Source organism: Embiotoca jacksoni, unplaced genomic scaffold (assembly GCF_022577435.1).
Source record: "Embiotoca jacksoni isolate LCO1_2020_lvr unplaced genomic scaffold, fEmbJac1.0.p SCAF_110, whole genome shotgun sequence".
Lineage (NCBI taxonomy): Eukaryota > Metazoa > Chordata > Actinopteri > Embiotocidae > Embiotoca > Embiotoca jacksoni.
The window spans coordinates 517,061-540,920 of record NW_027185242.1 but is presented as its reverse complement, the minus strand read 5'-3'; the positions used below and the strand labels follow the sequence as shown (position 1 = coordinate 540,920).

Sequence of the window (23,860 nt, the reverse complement as noted above, 5' to 3'; positions counted from 1 at the left end):
TATCTCTAGTAGTTTCAGTAATATTAGTATTTAACAGATTATCTCTAGTAGCTTCAGTAATATTACTATTTAACAGATTATCTCTAGTAGCTTCAGTAATATTACTATTTAACAGATTATCTCTAGTAGCTTCAGTAATATTACTATTTAACAGATTATCTCTAGTAGTTTAGTAAACCAGAACATTAGTCTGTCACAGCCATAAAGGAACAGTGTGATGCTAATCCACAAAGCATCCCCTGTATTTCCTCTTTCCTGCAACATGTTGGTTTATTTTAAAATCATCACAACTGATCTTTAATCTTAGTGTTGTAGTTTTTGTTTTAAAACAAATAAATACAAAAAGTTACAATAAACTAGAATAAACCTTTAAACCTCTCCACATGGTGAACCTTCAGAGTTTGGAGTCAGTCGGAAGCCATTTAATTCATCGGCTGTTTCTTAACGAGATCAAGGAGCTACAGTTCACCCATGTGGCCATCAGAGGGAGTGTTACATCACAAAACTGATGTTTCATTTGTTTCTGTTGTTGAACCTGGAGACACACAAGGTTACAGTGGGTGCGTCCATGTCTTTGTGTGTGATGACCGTACCAGTTTGTGGATCTCACTCTCCAGGTTCTGGATGCAGTCCAGCTTCCTCTTGCGGCAGCGCTGTGCAGCGATGCGGTTCTTGCTGCGCCTGCGGATGTCGTGGATAAACTCCAGCTGCTCTGAGGTCAGTTTGTGCATCTTGATGAGAATCTGGAAGTCGTTGCGTGGCAGGTTGGTGATGTGGTCCACAGGGAAGGGTAGCTTGACCTAAAAGGAGCACAGGATTCATGTCAATCTGATTAGTTTCAATCAAAATAATCCCTTTTACACATGGCCACAATCATCTCCATGGCAACAAAGCAAAGGGCATCTAGTGATGAAAATATTTAAATATTTAGTGAATTTTGTAGTTTCAGATTAATAATAGGTCGGTGTCCTCTGACTGTCCATCTGTACAAATCCAGATAAGAACTACTGGAGTTGATGAAAACATCTGATGTCATGACGATTCAGGCTGATTGAAGTTTTTAATGTGGGCAGATTGATATCTGATTGATATCACAGGTCCTGTGAGCACTGCTTTGTGGTTGACAGTGATGTCACCATCTCTCTATAGTGTGTATGTCTCTGAACTCACACCCTCCTCTAGATTGTGTATATATATAAAATAAAGGGAACACTTAAACAACACATCCTAGATCTCAATGAATGAAATATTCTAGTTAAAATCTTGATTCATTACATAGTGGAATGTGTTGAGAACAAAATAACATAAGAATGATCAATGGAAATCAAAATCATTATCCCATGGAGGTCTGGATTCAAAATCATACTCAAAATAAAAGTGGAAAAATCAGATCACAGGCTGATCCAACTTCTGTAGAGATTCCTGAAGACAAGTCCAAATGAGTCTCAGTAGTGTGTGTGTCCTCCACGTGCCTGTATCACTCCCTACAACGCCTGGGCATGCTCCTGATGAGACCACGGATGTTCTCCTGAGGGATCTCCTCCCAGACCTGGATCAAAGCATCGGTCCACTCCCGGACAGTCTGCGGTGGACGTGGCGTCGGCGGACGGAACGAGACGCGATGTCCCGGATGTGCTGGATTGGATTCAGGTCTGGGGGACGGGCGGGCCGGTCCGGAGCATCGATGCCTTCATCGTGCAGGAACTGCTGACACACTCCAGCCACACGAGGCCGAGCATTGTCCTGCATCAGAAGAACCCAGGACCCGCTGCACCAGCAGATGGTCTTCAACGGGTCTGAGGATCTCATCCCGGGACCTAATGGCAGTCAGGGTACCTCTGGCTAGCCCACGGAGGGCTGCACTGCCCTCCGAAGAAATGCCTCCCCAGACCGTCGCTGACCCGCCGCCGACCCGGTCCCGCTGGAGGATGTTGCAGGCAGCAGAACGTTCTCCACGGCGTCTCCAGACTCCGTCACGTCTGTCACACGTGCTCAGTGGGAACGACGGAGAAGCTGCCGATCTCGGTGTTCTCCGGTAAAGTCCGGTCGCCCCGCACGGTGTTGGGCTGTGAGCACAGACCCCACTTGTGGACGTCGGGTCCTCGTACCGCCCTCATGGAGTCTGTTTCTGACAGTTTGAGCAGAAACATGCACATTAGTGGCCTGCTGGAGGTCATTTTGTAGGGCTCTGGCAGCGCTCCTCCTGCTCCTCCTTGCACAAAGGAGCAGATAGCGGTCCCGCTGCTGGGTTGTTGTCCTCCTACGGCCCCCTCCACGTCTCTTGGTGGACCGGCCCGTCTCCCGGTATCTCCTCCGTCCTCTTGACACTGTGCTGACAGACACAGCAAACCTTCTTGCCACAGTGTACATTGATGTTATTATTTTATTTGTTTTTTGTGTATATAGTCTGTGTATTTTTTTTATTTATTGCTCTTATTTTATTTTATTTTTTTCTAAAATATTTTTTTATCTACCTTATTTCCTATCTCTTAAGTATTTGTAAATTTGTTCGTATGGTGCGTACTTTTTTGTCTTCTCTATGCTGCTGTAACAAGTAAATTTCCCCACTGTGGGGTTAATAAAGTCAAATCTATCTATCTATCTATCTATCTATCTATCTATCTATCTATCTATCTATCTATCTATCTATATTCACACACATATATATGCAGAAATATGTATATAGTTTTGGTTCAATGGATAAGGTCTTTTTTGCAAATCCAATTTTTTTTCTTTTCTTTTATTTCTTCACAATACTGCCTGATCAACGTATTAATTATCCCTAATTGATCTGCTTATACATTTTTCCATTTATTTACTGAATAAATATTCTTCCTTTTTAAATATTGCTCAATTGATCCATTAAAGCTGTTTGTGTTGACTCCATGTTACATGTAACATTGCTTCAGTTTGCTACAAAAGCTCCTGCTGTTTTCTTCATGCCTGTGTTCACTGCCTGCACACAATGACATCATTCACTGCTCTGACAATGGAGGAGAGGGAAAAGGCAAGTGTGTGTGTGGGGGGGGGGGGGAGGGGGGGGGTTAGGTGCTGCCTGTTCTTCTCTATAGACATCTATATATAGCTCCATGTCTCTCAGCAGTCACATAATAGGGTTGGAATGACAAACTGAGCTTTGGACGGTCATAAATCTGATCCCAGTCTCCCTCTCTGGTGTTCTAGGTCCCATTTTCTACACTTTGTCCTTTGAGACAAACATCACATCACTTTCAGGTGAAAAAACTGTTAACATCAACATTTTCTAAATCATATATTCAAATTGTATTGATTGTAAAGAAAGGATCAGGCCATGCTGCCTGTTGTTAATAGTTGGAGGTGGTGGTACTGTAGGTGGAGGTGGTTGCAGGTCCTCCTTTAATATTGTTGTTTTTAGTTTTGATAAAGTTTGTACATACAGTAATTACTTCATATAGTTCTCCTCCTGTGTGTGTGTGTGTGTGTGTGTGTGTGTGTGTGTGTGTGAGGTTTGATCCGCAGCAACATATTAAACTGGTTTAAAGAAAACATAACTAATGAATAATCAGTGATCAATAGCTTCATGTTGGTGACCAGATGGAAGCAGGAGAGTTTCAGGAGGATCAGAAGGATGATGGACAGATGAACTCTTGAAACTGTCCATCAATCAACAGTTTGTCCAATCAGAGCAGCCGTCTCACTGAGAACCAGTTCAGTGCTGTTGGAGCCTTCAGGACGTTTGTGTGTCGGTGAAAGAAGGAGCACGAAAACACTTCAAATGATCATGTCATTATTTCCAGTTAGCGCACAATGTTGTGCTCAGTTTCAGACACCACTACCAGGTCAAAGTTCACAGGTCATATGTTTGGAGTAGCTGTAATGCGGAGAACATCCAGGTGAGTAAAGTATAATCCAGAAGCGTACTCACCTCGGGACCCAGGACTCTGGAGAGGCCACTCTCACTGTCTGCTTCGGAGAAAGAGTCTGACTCGTCACTGGAGTTGCCGCCACTCGCTTCAAATCCTTGTTCGCTTTTGATGTCGGTGCCCGGTGAGAAGAGCGGACTCCTGGGATCCATCACGCCCGCCAGGCACTGAGGCAGCCCGGGGAGGGAGCCCGAGGTCGAGGACGAGGAGAAGTCGAAGAGGGGGAGGCTGGAAGGTGAGCTCCTGCTGGCTGCGTCATCCGGGTAAGAGAAGGAGGACCGGGAGCTGGAGGTCTGGGTGCAGGTCTCAGGAGGACTCGGAGAATCTGCGGACGTCTTGGAGAAGCTGCTGAGGCACGAAGGAGGTTCCACCTGCATCAGCGTCGACACTTTTTCTCTGAACTTGTCGTCCATGTACGATTGAGCCAACATGTGTCGCTCACCAGCAGCAGAAGAAAAGATGACGCTGCGTCTGTCGAGCTCACCTTCACTCTTGGAGGACGAAGCTCTGGACACGGACCTATCCGGGTTCCTACTGATGCCAGTCAGGGCCGCTGGTATCACATCAGAAATGGCCGTGTTGAGGTCAGCCGGACACTCCTTCTCTTTGATCAGCTCCCTGTAGTGGTCCAGGGACAGGCGGTTGGTGAGGAGCTGCTGAATGGTGGCGCTCGGCATGCCGCTGAGATCCAGACCACCTCTCTGGAGGTACGAACGCAGGCAGGAAGACGGGGATTGTTGCTCAGCTGCTACAGGAACCTCTTCGACCTCCAGCTCCATCTCCAGAACCTCCTCAGTACACATCTCTGGGCTGCTCCCAGCCCCGTCGTCTCCTCCTTCTTCCAACGCTAATGGCTCCTCTTTGATCCTGGAGGGTGTCAGAAGAGTCGGGGGGGCGGAGCTGTTGTCTGAGAACTGTGACATCACAGAGCTGACTGAGGTATGGTTGGTCAAGATGACATCATCGCTGCCATGATGGTCGTGTCCATTGTGCTTGTTGTCATAGATCTGATACTTCCTGTATTGAGGACATTGTGGAGGGTAAACAGGAAGTGGAGTCGTGTTCGTTACATGATCGGTCGGCTGCCGTGTGTCTGCAGATTCATCCAATGATACTGCCTCACAGAAGGCTCTGTCCTCGGCTGGGATGACGTCATCATAATCCCTCTTGCCATTGCTGGCATGTCGGCTGTCATTCTGTAGCTGGTCTTGTAGAAACCGGAAGCAAGAGTCCTCCAAATTATGAACCTCGAGGAAATCGGCACACAGAACAACCTCATGGATGTTTTCCCGACTTAAAACCAGCTTGGCGGTGTAGGCGAACTGGAGCAGTGGCCCGAAACCTTTGGCTGTGACCTAAAGAGAAGAGAAGACACTTCAGTAAGTTTGAAAGAATAAGTGAATCTGACATGAATAAAGATTCCCTTTTGGAAGAACACGAGGTTACAGGCACTGACAATACATGACATTCACAACATCAAAGAAATGTTTTGGTCAAACTGCACCATTACATTTCTTTGTTTCTTCTGCCACGCCCACCTCACCTGCTCCCAGTTCCGCAAAACAATTCAGTTTAATCAGAGGTTCACCTGGAATCACAACCACCCCGTTTTATTGTCTCCACTATTACAAGACAAAATAAAGGTGAAGTCACATGTAGACGCTTTGATGACTACGTAGATAGTTAACAAGTTAAAGAAGCACACATCGTCAATTTGATTTAATTCACTACATCTGAATAAACTCCTTTTGGGTTGGTTTATCATTTCCACATAAAAACCTAAAAGATCACCTGAACCAGCTGCTGCTCTACAATGATATACAGGAAGCATCAGTGGAAAACGTGACATCCTTGTTACAGCGAGTCAGTAGCTCCGTTGTTCCTGAAGCTGCTGGAGAAACAGATGAAGTCAAAGTGGTTGTTAGAGCCATCTTCAGTCATTTGAGGAAAATGGGAGCAGGTATCGTTTCAACAACAGATACAGACTCGTGTCAGGAGATGAGGGACACCACTTTGTCCACACAGGTCCCTCAGCTACAGGCCTGCTCAAACAGTGGGGGTGAGATGAGGGACACCACTTTGTCCACACAGGTCCCTCAGCTACAGGCCTGCTCAAACAGTGGGGGTGATACCAACAATAACCCCAGGAAGAGAAATCATATTTTATCTATTTGCTATTTTACAAGAACCAAAGAAAAAGCATTTCCCCAAATGTCAGAGAATCTCAACAGTTCCGTCCTGATGACTGAATTCAACAGACAGAAGGGAAACGGGTGCAGAAAATAAAGCCGTGCTCAGAGACATGGAGGTCCAGAGGTGGAGGCCTGTGAGACGGACGACAGCGTGAGGAAGAGTCTCGGAGTCATGAAGCAACATGACACGTGGAACATTATATGTTAAACTAACCACGGGGATCTGATCAGCCTAGTGGTGACTGGGAGACACTGCAACTGCTGTTCAGAATGACAGGAGTTCATTATAAGATCACGGTGTGTGTTTACATCATGAGAAGATCACTAATTGTATTTTGTGTGTGTGTTTACATCATAAGCCCTTCGTTCTCCTCCAACCGTGTGAATCAGAGGAAAGTGAAGTTACTTTCTGCCTCCATGTTACATTCATGCCGTCCTTCACCGATATCAAACCTTGAAGACTTCATGTGGTTCAGTTCTGAAGTCCTACACAACACTTTTGTCTTGGTTAGGGTTACTATGAAACATTTAGATTTGGTTTTCTTTTTTTTGGACTAAAAATATTCGTAACAAGTTGAAGACACGCATTTGAACCGTTACTTGGGTAAAAAGAAAAAAAAGAGTAATAGATATTTTATTAAGTATCGATCAGGAGACTTTATAATTTAAAGTTTGTTAAGTCACTGTTGTTGTTGTTGTGTTTGTTAACACTCACAGCTGACTCATCACCATACAAAGAGTGACTAGTCAGTCCAAGGGTTGGACATCATTTCTGAAACCTCAAATATATAACTGAAAACAAAACGGTGGAGTCACAATCCACGTGTGCAAGGACACTGTTACCATGGCAACCATTAAAAGACTGATGCAGGTATGTCATGAATCAGAAAATAGTTCCTGCATTCTGGAACATGATAACTAGAGTTATATCCTTGTACACCCTGAAGTAAGTTCTTATGTCAGGTACAGGCCAGGCTCATTATTCAGAGACAAGTCTGACCATGTGATGCTGATAGTAATTAAAATAATAAGTCTTTATTCATGATGATGTTAAATTTTATCTCTATTCCTCACAGTAAAAAACAACACCATGAAACCAGCAGAACAGAAAATACAGTGATTCAAACGATTGGTGACACAGCACAGTACTACCACCATATAATACATAGATACATTAAGACTAATATATATTATATACAGCTAAATTATTACTGTTATATATTATATATAGATATAGTATCACTATTATATATTATATGTAAAATTAATAGTACATTATGATATATTACACTAACATTAAATTAGGATATATTATACTAACATTAACATGAATCATTTCATTTTCTGATTATTTTCTAAATTCATGTAAAAATGAAAAAGAGAAACAGCCTTTGTTTAAATAATGTCTGACCACTTCCTGTCTCACGGTGCTCTGTGCCCTTTACCTTGTCTGGCAGGTTAATGATGGGCTCCGCGTCGCCCACTGACCCGCTGTGTCCCAGGAGAGCTTGCAGAAAGTAGCGGCTGCTGGCGGCGAGGACGGCCCTGTGAGCTCGCACCTCCCTCCCCTCCACCAGCACAGTGACGTCACACAGGACGCCCTGCCGCCGTTGCTCCTCCAGGCTCAGCAGCACGTTGGCACAGTGGACCTTGGACTCGTACACGTACACGGGCGCTGCCGCCTCACCGGCCCGCTCCTCGCTTGTCGACATCACTTCCTCTGACACCCTGCACAGAAGAAAGTTTAAGGACATAATGTGAGAGAACTGCATGTGTACAAGAGGTCAAAGGTTACCTTACATTACATGACATCAGGTCTTAGTTTAAGTGTCATGAAGGTGAAGATGTCTCAACATCTGTCCACCCTTTAGCTGCAAAGGTCGACGGCTTTACATTTGATATTAATGACGTTCTGATATTCCAGATGTGCATCTGTTGGATCTCCGTGACCTCTTTCAGTGTCACCACCAGGAACATGGATGTTTATCCCTGCAATTCAGAATCCCTGTGGTCACACAACAGAAAGTGGAGTTTCTATGGGGAAACAAAACGAGCATAAAAATAAATATATAATATCTTATTGTAATGAAGACTCATCATTTCATGATCACATGGTTTCCTACAGCATCATCAAAACAACAAGCTGCACATGTTTGAAAAAGCAGCTACCTTTATGTGTGTGTGGATGGATAGATACTTTATTAGTCCCTCAGAGGGACATTTTTATGTTACAGCAGCAAATACAGGGCAAAGCAATAGAAAATAGAGGTAGTAAAAATATTAAATATTATATATTTTTTTAAACGCACATTCTATACAATAAAACTAGAATTATATGAAATAGACTAAACTAAACAACAGTGCAATGAATTAAAACAAACAAACAGCAGTGCAATGGTGTTATGGATTTGGCACATATACTGTATATCTGTGTACATACAGCTCTGGAAAAAAATTAAGCGACCACTTCAAAATGATCAGTTTCTCTGGTTTTACTATTTATTGGTGTGTTTGAGTAAAATTAAAATTTTTGTTTTATTCTATAAACTACTGACAACATTTCTCCCAACTTTCATATACAAATATTGTCATTTAGAGCATTTATTGCAGAAAATGACAACTGGTCAAAATAACAAAGAAGATGCAGTTTTCAGATCTCGAATAATGCAAAGAAAACAAGTTCATATTCATTTTTTAACAACACAATACGAATGTTTTAACTGAGGAAGAGTTCAGAAATCAATATTTGGTAGAATAAGCTTGATTTCCAATCCCAGCTTCATGCGTCTTGGCGTCTCTCCACCTCTTTCACTTTGATGTTGGGAGACTTTATGACTCCTGGTGCAAAGATTCAAGCAGCTCGGCTTTGTTTGACGGCTAGTGACCATCCATCTTCCTCTTCATCACATTCCAGAGGTTTTAAATGGGATTCAGATCTGGAGATCTGGCCGGCCATGACAGGGTCCTGATCTGGTGGTCCTTCATCCACACCTTCACTGACCTGGCTGTGTTTCATGGAGCATCGTCCTGCTGGAAGAACCCTCCTCAGAGTTGGGGAACATCGTCAGAGCAGAAGGAAGCACGTTTTCTCCCAGGACAACTTTGTCCTCGGCTCAATTCATGCGTCCTTCACGAAGACAAATCTGTCCGATTCCAGCCTTGCTGAAGCCCCTCAGATCTTCACCGATCCTCCACCACATTTCACAGGTGGAGACTCTGTGGCTCGTCGACCTCTCCAGGTCTCCGTCTAACCATTAGACCACCAGGTGTTGGACAAAGCTGAACATTGGACTCATCAGAGAAGATGACCTTCCTCCAGTCCTCTATGGTCCAATCCTTCTGGTCTTCTTCAAACCTCAGCCTGGCTCTTCTTTGCTTCTCATGATGAAGGGCTTTTTTCTATCTTTAACCAACTTCAGCCACTAGGAGCCTGTTTCTAACCGTCCTCACCGTCCTCTTCACTCCAGCCGCCGTCTGATGTTCTTTTTGGAGTTCACTTGATGTCATCCTACGGTTGTTGAGTGACATTGGAATGAGTTGGAGGTCATCCCGGTGGGTGGAGAGTCATTACACTCCTCTCTGTGTTTAGTTCATTTTCAGTCACACTCAACATAAAGTAATCAGATTTATAGCAGCAGAGCAGTGAGAGACTGAATCAGGACTGGAAATGAGATGCAACATTTTTAAGACTGACAAAAGAATAATTTGTATCTTTGACATAGAAAACTTGTTTTATCAAGAATTATATCGCATAAATGAGAAATTCTGATGCAGTGTGTTTTATGTGATTTTTTTTTACTGAGTACCTAATACAGACAGTATGTAATTACATCCTATGATAATAAGCATATTGGACATGGCAGAAATATGTGGTCACATTGAAGTCCATCTTCTTTTATTCTCTGAACTTTCAGAACTTCAAACAACAATGACTGTTACAGAGGACACCGGTTGCAGGTGCTTTAAATAATACTAATTCAACACAAAAGTGCAGTCCTGCTGGCAGATTGCAGAGATTGGTTTAATTTGCATGAATTATTGTGATTTCCTGAAGCGACTCAATACAGAAGAAACTACACTGCTCCAAAAAATAAAGGGAACACTTAAACAACACATCCTAGATCTCAATGAATTAAATATTCCAGTTAAAATCTTGATTCATTACATAGTGGAATGTGTTGAGAACAAAATAACATAAGAATGATCAATGGAAATCAAAATCATTATCCATGGAGGTCTGGATTCAAAATCATACTCAAAATAAAAGTGGAAAAATCAGATCACAGGCTGATCCAACTTCTGTGGAGATTCCTGAAGACAAGTCCAAATGAGTCTCAGTAGTGTGTGTGTCCTCCACGTGCCTGTATCACTCCCTACAACGCCTGGGCATGCTCCTGATGAGACCACGGATGTTCTCCTGAGGGATCTCCTCCCAGACCTGGATCAAAGCATCGGTCCACTCCCGGACAGTCTGCGGTGGACGTGGCGTCGGCGGACGGAACGAGACGCGATGTCCCGGATGTGCTGGATTGGATTCAGGTCTGGGGGACGGGCGGGCCAGTCCGTAGCGTCGATGCCTTCATCGTGCAGGAACTGCTGACACACTCCAGCCACACGAGGCCGAGCATTGTCCTGCATCAGAAGAACCCAGGACCCGCTGCACCAGCAGATGGTCTTCAACGGGTCTGAGGATCTCATCCCGGGACCTGATGGCAGTCAGGGTACCTCTGGCTAGCACACGGAGGGCTGCGCTGCCCTCCGAAGAAACGCCTCCCCAGACCGTCGCTGACCCGCCGCCGACCCGGTCCCGCTGGAGGATGTTGCAGGCAGCAGAACGTTCTCCACGGCGTCTCCAGACTCCGTCACGTCTGTCACACGTGCTCAGTGGGAACGACGGAGAAGCTGCCGATCTCGGTGTTCTCCGGCAAAGTCCGATCGCCCCGCACGGTGTTGGGCTGTGAGCACAGACCCCACTTGTGGACGTCGGGTCCTCGTACCGCCCTCATGGAGTCTGTTTCTGACAGTTTGAGCAGAAACATGCACATTAGTGGCCTGCTGGAGGTCATTTTGTAGGGCTCTGGCAGCGCTCCTCCTGCTCCTCCTTGCACAAAGGAGCAGATAGCGGTCCCGCTGCCGGGTTGTTGTCCTCCTACGGCCCCCTCCACGTCTCTTGGTGGACCGGCCCGTCTCCCGGTATCTCCTCCGTCCTCTTGACACTGTGCTGACAGACACAGCAAACCTTCTTGCCACAGCGTGCATTGATGTGCCATCCTGGATGAGCTGCACTACCTGAGCAACTTCTGTGGGTTGGAGACACCTCATGCTCCCTCTAGTGGTGAGGACACTGGCAAAATGCAAAAGGGACCAAATATCAGCCAGAAAGGACAGATTTCCTCCAAGCAATTTAAAGTAGCTAATCCAGCTCTCAGTCACGGCTACATTACCGGGCCCTCCCTCAGGGCCTGAGCTCCAGAACCTTCCGCCATGACATCAGCGTCTCCGTACAATAATGAGCCTTTGTTCAGAGAGCAGCTCAGCATCTCACTTTCACTGTCATTGAGACCCTGATGGACTACCTCTGAGTTCACTGTCAACACTGTTGGTCTCCTTCACCCTCTTTAACCTGTAACCTGTCAGTAATAGTAGTAGTAGTAGCAGTATTATTAGTAGTAGCAGTAGTAGTAGTAGCAGTAGTAGTGGTAGTAGCAGTAGTAGTAGTAGCAGTAGTAGTAGTAGTAGCAGTATTATTATTAGTAGCAGTAGTAGTAGCAGTAGTAGTAGTAGTAGTAGTAGTAGCAGTAGTATTAGTAATAGCAGTAGTAGTAGTAGCAGTAGTATTAGTAGTAGTAACCTGTGAGTAGTAGAAGTAGTAGAAGTAGTAGTAGTAGTAGTAGTAATCTGTGAGTACGACCTCTGAGTTCACTGTCAACACTGTTGGTCTCCTTCACCCTCTTTAACCTGTAACCTGTCAGTAATAGTAGTAGTAGTAGCAGTATTATTAGTAGTAGCAGTAGTAGTAGTAGCAGTAGTAGCAGTAGTAGTAGTAGTAGCAGTATTATTATTAGTAGCAGTAGTAGTAGTAGTAGCAGTAGTAGTAGTAGTAGTAGTAGTAGCAGTAGTATTAGTAATAGCAGTAGTAGTAGTAGCAGTAGTATTAGTAGTAGTAACCTGTGAGTAGTAGAAGTAGTAGAAGTAGTAGTAGTAGCAGTAGTAATCTGTGAGTACGACCTCTGAGTTCACTGTCAACACTGTTGGTCTCCTTCACCCTCTTTAACCTGTAACCTGTCAGTAATAGTAGTAGTAGTAGCAGTATTATTATTAGTAGCAGTAGTAGTAGTAGCAGTGGTATTAGTAGTAGTAACCTGTGAGTAGTAGAAGTAGTAGTAGTAGTAATATGTGAGGAGTATAAGTAGTAGTAGCAGTAGTAATAGTAGTAGTAATCTGTGAGTACGACCTCTGAGTTCACTGTCAACACTGTTTTTCTCCTTCACCCTCTTTAACCTGTAACCTGTCAGTAATAATAGTAGTTGTTAGCAGTATTATTATTAGTAGCAGTAGTAGTAGTAGTATTAGTAGTATTAGTAGCAGCAGTATTAGTAGTAGCAGTGGTATTAGTAGTAGTAACCTGTGAGTAGTAGAAGTAGTAGTAGTAGTAGTAGTAGTAATATGTGAGGAGTACAAGTAGTAGTAGCAGTAGTAGTAGTAGTAGTAGTAATCTGTGAGTACGACCTCTGAGTTCACTGTCAACACTGTTGGTCTCCTTCACCCTCTTTAACCTGTAACCTGTCAGTAACGGTAGTAGTAGTAGTAGTAGCAGCAGTATTATTATTAGTAGCAGTAGTAGTAGTAGTAGTATTAGTAGTAGCAGTAGTAGTAGTAGTAGTAGCAGTAGTATTAGTAGTAGTAACCTGTGAGTAGTAGAAGTAGCAGTAGTAGTAGTAGTAGTAATATGTGAGGAGTATAAGTAGTAGTAGCAGTAGTAGTAGTAGTAGTAATCTGTGAGTACGACATCTGAGTTCACTGTCAACACTGTTGGTCTCCTTCACCCTCTTTAACCTGTAACCTGTCAGTAACGGTAGTAGTAGTAGTAGTAGCAGCAGTATTATTATTAGTAGCAGTAGTAGTAGTAGTATTAGTAGTAGCAGTAGTAGTAGTAGTAGCAGTAGTATTAGTAGTAGTAACCTGTGAGTAGTAGAAGTAGCAGTAGTATTAGTAGCAGCAGTAGTATTAGTAGTAGCACTAGTACTCGTAGTAGTAGTAGTAATATTAATATTAGTAGTAGTTGTCACAAGGACAGATACAGGAGATCATTCCTGCCGACCGCAATAAGACTGTACAATAACTAACCTCTGGCAAAATCCATCACACAACAATAACACTGCTGTCTGTGTTTCTTGGTTGTTTGTATATAATATATATATAACATATATAGATATATACTGTACTGTATATACTGTGCATTTTATATTTAATATTTTTTTTTACTATTTTATTGCTTTTTATTATTCTATTATTATCTTATTGCTTCCTGTATGCTGCTGTAGCGAAAAAAAATTCCCCTTGGGGATTAATAAAGTAAGTAACTACCTACCTAGTAGTAGTAGAAATAATTGTAGTAGTAGTAGTAGTAGTAACCTGTCAGTAGTACACGCTGCATCGTTACATGATGAGCTTCTTTTCTTTCCTCTACTCTTTAACTGACTCATACCTCACCATCTTTTTCTCTCCCATAGTTTCTTCTTATTATCTGTTGTCTCCATTCAGTTCCTTCACTCGTGTAGTTTCTGTTCTTTCTTTTCCAGATGTCCCGTCATGGAGCTGCATGTCTCTGCTCTGCGCTTGTCGTCTCCACCAACAGTTCTTCTCTTATATCTCTATGCTGTCCTTTTCTCTCTCTGCTCTCCTCTCACCCCAACCAGTCGAGGCAGATGCTCCGCCCACCTCTGATCCTGGTTCTGTTAACAGAAGCTCCGCCCACCATTGATCCTGGTTCTGTCGGAGGTTTCTTCCTGTTAAAGGGAGTTTTTCTTCCCTCTGTTGGAGGTTTTTCTCCCTTAAAGAGGAGTTTTTTCCCTCCTAGCTTATGTGGGAATTGTTGAATTGTTGGTTTCTCTGTATAATATTGTAAAGTCTTGCTGTAAGGACTTTAATGTGTTAAATGTCATGAAATAACCTGTGTTGTGATTTGGCTATATATAAATAAAATTGAATTGAATTGAATAGTATTATTATTATTAGTAGTAGCAGTATTAGTAACCTGTCAGTAGTAGTAGTAGTAGTAGTAACCTGTCAGTAGTAGTAGCAGAAATAATTGTATTATTATTATTATTATTAGTAGTAGTAGTAGTAGTAGTAGTAGCAGTAATATTAATATTAGTAGTAGTAGTATTAGTAATAGTAGTAGTATTAGTAACCTGTCAGTAGTAGTAGTAGTAGTAGTAGTAGTAGTAGTATTCCTCCGCTCTCTTCACTGGTTACCAGTAGCTGCCTGCATCCATTTCCAAACATTGGTACTTGCGTACCGTGCTGTGAACTGAACGGGTCCAGTCTCCATCCAGGACATGGTCCAACCTTACATCCAGGACATGGTCCAACCTTACATCCCAGCCCCTCCCTCCACTCTGCTTCCACCAATCAGCTTGTTGCTCCTCACTGAGTTAAACACTCTACAAAATCACGACTGTTTGCTGTCCTGGCTCCTAAATGGTAGAATGAGCTCCAACGACATCAGGACAGCAGAAACTCTGAACATCTTCCACCACAAACTAAAAACACACCTCTTCAGACTTTACCTTGAACAGTAGAACTTTAGTATCTTAAAATATAACTTACTGATAGAACTTTGTAGTTTGGCTTTCTTGAAGAAATTGTATTTACTTGATTCCTGTTGTTCTGGTTTTGTACCCTCATGGTTGAAATGAACTTATTGTAAGTCGCTTTGGATAAAAGCGTTAGCTAAATGTAATGTAAGGTAATGTAATATTAGTAATCTGTCAGTAGTAGTAGCAGCAGTAGTAGTAGTATTAGTAACCTGTCAGTAGTAGTAGCAGCAGCAGTAGTAGCAGTAGTAGTAGTATTAGTAACCTATCAGTAGTAGTAGTAGTAGTAGTAGCAGCAGCAGCAGCAGTAGTAGTAGTAGTAGTAGTAGCAGCAGCAGTAGTAGTAACCTGTCAGTAGTAGTAGCAGCAGCAGTAGTAGTAGTAGTAGTAACCTATCAGTAGTAGTAGTAGCAGCAGCAGCAGTAGTAGTAACCTGTCAGTAGTAGTAGCAGCAGTAGTAGTAGTAGTAACCTGTGAGTAGTAGTAGTAGTAGTAGTGGTAGTAGTAGTAACCTGAGTAGTAGTAGTAGTAGTAGTAATCTGTGAGTACGACCTTTGTCAACACTGTTGGTCTCCTTCACCCTCTTTAACTCACCTCAGATCTGTCGGTGGATCTAACGAAACCCTCCATTCCTCAGGCTGCAGCCAGCTGTGTGTGTGTGTGTGTGTGTGTGTGTGTGTGTGTGTGTGTGTGTGTGTGTGTGTGTGTGTGTGTGTGTGTGTGTGTGTTGATCAGCGATTAAGTTACAATCTATAAATGCTGAATAGCTGACCGACACACTCTGGACCTCCACCTTTTAACCCCCCCCCCACACACACACACACACGCACACAATTGGTGTGAGAGTGAATGAAGGGACATTTGTAGTTTGTTTATAAACAGGGACACAAACTGGACTGTCATCAGAAACAGAACCAGCCTTCACACAGCTGATCTTGTTGACATGTCACCACAGAGCAGAATCTGGACGTGAACTCCAGCTGAGTCGTGAACTTTGGATGTCCACCCTCCACCCCATGAGGTCCATTCATTAAAAAGTAATTAAAAGAAAACATATTTCCTTTGAACATCATCCAGCCAGCGATGATAGAAGCTCTGCTGACAGTCAGTTCTGCCTGAGTTGGTTCTGCAGCTGAACGTGTTCAGACTGTTTGAGGTTTGACTGTTCTTCCAGCGACAACATCCAGTTGGACACAAAAACATGGAACTGTGATGTATAAAATATTCCAAGGACGTTTCACAGAATGAACCCTCATCTGATTATTCTGCTGCACCTCCATAACAGACTTTTATATTTCATATTTTACCCTCCGATCACAGGCTGTATCTAACATGTTTGTACAGACAGGACTTTTAGAACTGCACTTTTTATCCTGTTATGCACACTGTTGCATTTCTCTGCAGAGTCCTGACTTCATCTGTATCAGTATCGTTGAACTGAAGAGGAACAACAGTGAACACTGTTACAGAAACATGAACATTTCAGCAGTGCATGTTGTAAACTGGACAGTCTACTTCCTTTTTACATGAAAATAACAAACATCAACGACTCATCAGCTCAAAGATCAGCAGCCTTCAGCCTCTAAATGTGGGACAGTGTAAATATCAATGTTGACAATATTCACGTCTGGTGCCAGGCCAAATGTTTCATCAACAAAGGGTGTAAAATGTGTGAGCAGAGTGAGTCATCCAGCAGATTATTTCATCTCCTTCACAAGGCAGCACAGTGGAGGCATGAACATGAAGTACACCTGTGGGCTGATTGACACTTACAGAGGAGACCTGACATGATGAACATGATCACCTGTGTGACATGCGAAGAATCTTTCATAAGCAGCTTCATGAATCTGAACACAACAGCAGGTCTAAAACACGCTGATGTCATCATCCGGACTGTCTGATAGTCTCACATCTCCTGACTTCACTGTCCTTATTCACACAAAACCAGAGAGGACTTGTTCCCGATCCGGTGGGTCTCGTTTCACCGGTCTGACGTCAGGGTGTATCAGAGGAGGACTTTCCCACCGCAGGGAGCTCCTCCCTGGGCATCAGTGTTTCTAACACCTCCTCCCTCCTTTCAGCTGCGAGGCTGCACTGACATCACTTCACCTCAGGCTGCTGGCAAGAATAAAGTGGATCCGGCTGGTCAAGTTTCAGGGAAAGTTCAGCTGCTGTGAGTCATGTTGAGGATGGGAACACCGTTGAAATTCAAATTCACTGCAGCGGGAAGTCAGGCAGTCCTAAACCAGACTGCAGAGATCAACATAAAAACAGAGACATTAAACCTGCCGGGTTTATATTTAATAGAGCCTCCAGTCCTGTGGTTACTAAGAAAGTATTCTATATATTTATAATAATAATAATTTGTAATAATATATTTATATTTAATAGAGCCTCCAGTCCTGTAGTTACTAAGAAAGTATTCTATATATTTATAATAATAATAATTTGTAATAATATATTTATATTTAATAGAGCTTCCAGTCCTGTAGTTACGAAGAAAGTATTCTATATATTTATAATAATAATAATTTGTAATAATATATTTATATTTAATAGAGCCTCCAGTCCTGTAGTTACGAAGGAAGTATTCTATATATTTATAATAATAATAATTTGTAATAATATATTTATATTTAATAGAGCTTCCAGTCCTGTAGTTACTAAGAACAAGTTGTATCATCATAAACTAAAGACGAGTGTTTTCCTTATGTTAACACTTGACAGGTGTTTCCATACCAACAATCAGACAGACTGAAGCTCCAATATAAAGAGGCTTCATTTATAACTTCATGTATGTCCCAAAAAGACTAAGTCCAACTCGTAGTCCAAATATTCTTGGGATGGGAAGAATCTCAAAGAAGCATGTAGAGGTCTGTAACATACAGTTGACATGTTACAGACACTTTAAGTTCACACCATCAGACCTGAAGGTCTCTGGAATAGCAATACAAGCAGGAAAAGGAGGTTTCAGAGAAGAACAGACATTTCTGTCTCTACATCAGATCCACTTTAACTCTGCATCAGATACAACACAGATTGTCAATCAGTAACAGCTCAATACTATTTTATTACTGCCAAACACAAGAAGTACTTTTGACTTGTTTGATCTAAACAGGTTCATCTTTAAAGCTACTAAAGTACAAACAGGTCAACAGAGCAACAGCACCAACAACTTCTAGAAGCTTTTAGAAGAAACAAGACAACAAATGGAGAAACATGGCCAACAAACACAGAGCACAGGTCGCCTCCTGGAGGACGTCAGCAGTAACACACAATGGAGGATTTTAGACCCTGGCTTGGTTGGTTGGAGAAAAAAAGCCTCGTAGAGAGAAACCTGCTGACTGTTTATATCTGATTATTATATTGTGAACATGATGCAGTGAAATGATTTCTGATGCCAAAAATTCAACTTCAAGCAGCAGCATGAGGATCAAGCCCGTTAAACTGGACCGGCCATGTATTTCATCTCCTCACTAACATACTGGAACAACACTCCCACACAACGCTCACATCTCTGTTGCTTCAAAGCTTCCCACATGCTTCCAGAGCCTGTTTATCACTTCCACTGCTGTAATCCTTCACAGGCACAAACCCAGAGCACCAGATCAAAGAGGAGAAGCGTCTCCTGCAGCAGTCGCCACGGAGACGAGGGAGACACATGCTAATCTGTCTGGACAGGTGGAACCTCCGCAGCATCCAGCAGCTCTACAGCTGCACTGGTGCTGCTAAATCAGCCTGCAAACAGGTCCAAAAGAACCACTCAGGAAGTACTGGACCAAACAACACAACCACACAGGACAGGAAGTACTGGACCAACCAACAGAACCACTCAGGAAGTATTGGACCAAACAACAGAACATTCAAGAAGTATTAGACCAAACAACAGAACCACTCAAGAAGGACTGGACCAACCAACACAACCACTCAGGAAGTACTGGACCAAACAACACAACCACTCAGGACAGGAAGTACTGGACCAACCAATAGAACCACTCAGGAAGTATTGGACCAAACAACAGAACATTCAAGAAGTATTGGACCAAACAACAGAACCACTCAAGAAGGACTGGACCAACCAACAGAACCACTCAGGAAGTACTGAACCAAACAACACAACCACTCAGGACAGGAAGTACTGGACCAACCAACAGAACCACTCAGGACAGGAAGTACTGGACCAAACTACACAACCACTCAGGAAGTACTGGACCAACCAACAGAACCACTCAGGACAGGAAGTACTGGACCAAACAACACAACCATTTAGGAAGTGCTGGACCAAACAACACAACCACTCACGACAGGAAGTACTGGACCCACCAACAGAACCACTCAGGTAGTACTGGATCAACCAACAGAACCACTCAGGACAGGAAGTACTGGACCAACCAACGAAACCACTCAGGACAAGAAGCACTGCACCAACCAACACAACCATTTAGGAAGTACTGGACCAAACAACCCAACCACTCAGGAAGTACTGGACCAAACAACACAGCCACTCAGGACAGGAAGTACTGGATCAACCAACAGAACCACTCAGGAAGTACTGGACCAAACAACACAACCCCTCACGACAAGAGGTACTGGTCCAACCAAGAGAACACTCAGGAAGTACTGGACCAACCAACAGAACCACTCAGGAAGTACTGGACCAACCAACAGAAACACTCAGGACAGGAAGTACTGGACCAACCAACGGAACCACTCAGGACAGGAAGCACTGGACCAACCAACACAACCATTTCGGAAGTACTGGCCCAACCAACAGAACCACTCAGGACAGGAAGTACTGGCCCAACCAACAGAACCACTCAGGACAGGAAGTACTGGACCTAACAACACAGCAACTCAGGACAGGAAGTACTGGACCAACCAACAGAACCACTCAAGAAGTACTGGACCAACCAAGAGAACACTCAGGAAGTACTGGACCAACCAACAGAACATTCAGGACAGGAAGTACTGCACCATACCAACAGAACACTCAGGAAGTACTGGACCAACCAACAGAACCATTTAGGACAGGAAGTACTGGACCAACCAACAGAACCATTTAGGACAGGAAATAGTGGATCAACCAACAGAATACTCAGGAAGTACTGGACCAACCAACACAACCACTCACGACAGAAAGTACTGGACCAACCAAGAGAACACTCAGGAAGTGTTGGACCAACCAAGAGAACACTCAGGAAGTACTGGACCAACCAACCGAACCACTCAGGAAGTACTGAACCAAACAACACAACCACTCAGGAAGTACTGGACCAAACAACAGAACACTCAAGTAGTATTGGACCAACCAACAGAACACTCAGGACAGGAAGTACTGCACCATACCAACAGAACAATCAGGAAGTACTGGACCAACCAACAGAACCATTTAGGACAGGAAGTACTGGACCAACCAACAGAACCATTTAGGACAGGAAATAGTGGACCAACCAACAGAACACTCAGGTAGTACTGGACCAACCAACAGAACCATTTAGGACAGGAAGTACTGGACCAACCAACAGAACACTCAGGACAGGAAGTACTGTACCGAATACCCAGGAAAAGGTTGCTCTCATGTTACTGTGTGATGAGGTTTCATCTGTCCACTCACTGATTGGTCATTTCTAGATGACCTCAGAGCTGCTAGGTTTCATGGATAGTGATGTCACTGGTTCTGTTGGTCCACCTATTTGGTCCAGATAGAAATATCTCGACAAACAACATTCACGATGATTGAAGTCTTTTCATCAAGTCCTAATATGAATTTGTCCGATGTTCTTCAGTCTCCTGATCACAGTGTACAGTCGACGGGGGCGGACCAGCCGGGGACGAGGTGGATATTTACTATAATAATGATTAATATATGTACAGATATTTATTATATTAATCATTATTATATTTAGATATTTATTATAATGATAAATATTATATGTATTATGATAATTACATATATGTATTTTAATAATAAATATTATGACATGTACAGATATGTATCATGATTATGATATATATTATGATCATTATGATCACAGATATGTATTATAATTATTATTATGGTATATTATGATAATTTTGATCATATTTACAGATATTTATTATAATTGTTATATTTACATATATTTATTATGTTAACTTATGATATTTACAGATCTGTATTATGATACTTATTATGCTATTTACAGATAATTATTATAATTATTATTAAGATCTATATTGTGATCATTATTATGATATTTACAGATGTATTAAAATTAATATTACTGGTATTATTGTGATAATTATTATATTTACCATAATAGTATGATATTTAAATATATTTATTATGATTATTATTGATATATTATGATAATTATGATATTTACTAGAATTATTGACATTTACAGATACTTATGATAATTATTATTATGATATATATTGTGATAATTATTATTAGGATATTTACAGATATTCAATAAAATTATTATTACTATAATATCAATTGCGATCATTATTATTATATTTACAGATATTTTGTATGATTATTATTATGACATTAATTAGGATAATTATTATTATTATTATAATTATCATTATGATATCTACAGGGACCGTGACAGAAATGAGACTGATATTTATAATAACATGTCACCAACAGATGTTCTTCCCTCGCTGATGGCGGAAAGCAGCTGATTGAGACATTCAGTCCTCCGTCTTCATTCTGACGGTGTTTACTGAAGCGGAGGGCGGGAATAAACGGAGTCTCGTTCCTTTGTCCTCCTCCAGCCTGACGGAGCGGAGCCCCGGTGTTTATCTCCTGGTGTTTATCTCCAGTTCATCTCGGTCCTCCGGTCACTCCTCCATAGTCTACACCATCTTTGTGCACGTGGGATGTGCTCGTAGCTGCAAATGAGTGACACAAAGACCCATAACTTCCTCGGAGAACGAGTGGACCGTGGTCCCGGTACCGACACCTCCCACCGGGGATCAGCGTCCCTGCAGTGGGTCTTTGTTTAACGGGAATTTCTCGCGGTAAATCCCTCCGCTCTCTGAGGAAACACGTTTCACACGGAAACACACACAGCTCCTCCGAACCCGTTTAACCACACCGGTAGCAGGTCGGTACACTGGACCAGAAGTGGGCCGGACTCCGGTGAACAGACAGCGGATTAGAGCGAGCAAACAGATTAGAGGATAAATCTGCTTCCTTCATCGTAGTAAAACGGCGGCGGCTCATGAGCCTCGTAACGGAGACACTCACCGGTTTCTGCTAGTCTGCGGTCCGGTCCTCACAAAGCAGCGGGAGTCCACATCATGTCGCGTGTCCGTGGTCCTCCGGTAGCCTCTAACGGAGCCAAGCGGCGCTCGGTGCTCCAACACGGCCGCTCGTGTTCCGGTGGTTCCGGTGAAACGCCTTCTCTCCTCCAGCAGCTACATTGTTGACATTGGTTCTGTGACGTCATGCTGGCCCTCATTCACAACAGCAGCCGAGCCCCCCTGCGCACGAGGACACCGCGATGCTCGGAGAGAACGTGCAGCTGCACGAGCTGCTTTACGGCGCATCTCATCTCTGAAACACACATTACATCATATCATATACACATCATATTAATTCAACTACACGTTAACAACATGTCAGTAGTTCAAAACACATCATATTAATTCAACTACACGTTAATAACATGTCAGTAGTTTAAAACACATCATATTAATTCAACTACATGTTAATAACATCACATTAAAATTAGTAAATGGGATCAAATGAAGATGAATTCCAGCCCTGAGGCCGTCATGAACAGGAACACTGTTTGTAACAGGATGTCTGATCCTGCAGAGCTGCTACAATTATCAGTTTGCCACAGACAGCCACCTCTGGGTCTCATCCTGAGCAGCTGGATTCAGATCAGCCTACATTCTCAATGTCAAGATGTTATAAATAGCCAGAACTGATTGGTACAGCTCCTACAGCCAAGTGGGGGATGTGATGTACTCAGGGATGGAGCTGTGGATCTGACAAAGAAAAGACAAGCTGCACTGTAAAAAATGAGAGTTAGTAGTTGTTGTTTTCATGAAGGGTTTTGAATTAACTGAACTCAGGAGAGTGTCCTAACAAAACCTAGTCTGTCCACTTCTGTGTGTCACTGACCTCACACAGATCTTTAAAGTAATATCACACAGATCTTTAAAGTAATACCACACAGATCTTTAAAGTAATATCACACAGATCTTTAAAATAATATCACACAGATCTTTAAAGTAATATCACACAGATCTTTAAAGTAATATCACACAGATCTTTAAAGTAATACCACACAGATCTTTAAAGTAATATCACAGATCTTTAAAGTAATATCACAGATCTTTCAAGTAATATCACACAGATCTTTCAAGTAATATCACACAGATCTTTAAAGTAATATCACACAGATCTTTAAAGTAATATCACACCGATTTTTGATCTGTAATTACAGCAGACTTCTTTTCCGTGATGGTGGCACGGAAACACTAACGATGCATGCACATTGTAGTCTGTGAGGTTTTGTTAAAAGAAACTCGGTTGGATGTGAAGTTTGTCTAAGCATGTGTGTGTTTTTGATCAGAAAATGAACAGTGATGTCCACTGGACTACTTCAGTAAGAAGATGTGAATCTTCATGCACCCCATGAACAATCACATCAGTGACCTTTGAGGGCAAAGCTTTTTGAAAAAGGTTTTGCTGTTGGTAATGAGGTCAGGCATTTAAGATGATGCACTCTTTAAAACCCTGACAAAATGATGACAGCCAAATCATTTTGTTAATCAGATATCTGAAGAGCTTCATGGATCATTAGCAAAGATTTTGTGGACTTTTTACTAAAGTCCCATTTTAACTTCCAGCAGCTGGTCAGCAGTAGATGGGACTACAGTCTGTGTAAGAATGGATGTTTGTGGTCTTTAGTTTTCCTGAAGCAGCTCAGAGGTGTGTCCT

General features: G+C 42.6%; 1 protein-coding gene across 2 annotated transcripts in view; it reads right to left on the bottom strand.

Moving 5' to 3' along the window:
• Positions 1-23,860, bottom strand: part of LOC138194641 (transcription regulator protein BACH2-like) — a 32,661-nt gene that overhangs the window by 5,636 nt on the left and 3,165 nt on the right. Inside the window, exons 2-6 of one of the 2 annotated variants that reach the window (XM_069143541.1) lie at positions 22,154-22,462; positions 21,549-21,795; positions 7,540-7,822; positions 3,905-5,257; positions 594-800 (exon numbers count right to left, since the gene is read on the bottom strand). In XM_069143541.1, the coding sequence (XP_068999642.1) occupies positions 594-800; positions 3,905-5,257; positions 7,540-7,806 (1,827 nt within the window). In that variant the 5' untranslated portion in view covers positions 7,807-7,822; positions 21,549-21,795; positions 22,154-22,462. The remainder of the gene's footprint in view (positions 1-593; positions 801-3,904; positions 5,258-7,539; positions 7,823-21,548; positions 21,796-22,153; positions 22,463-23,860) is intronic. The other variant, XM_069143540.1, reaches the window with a different exon arrangement.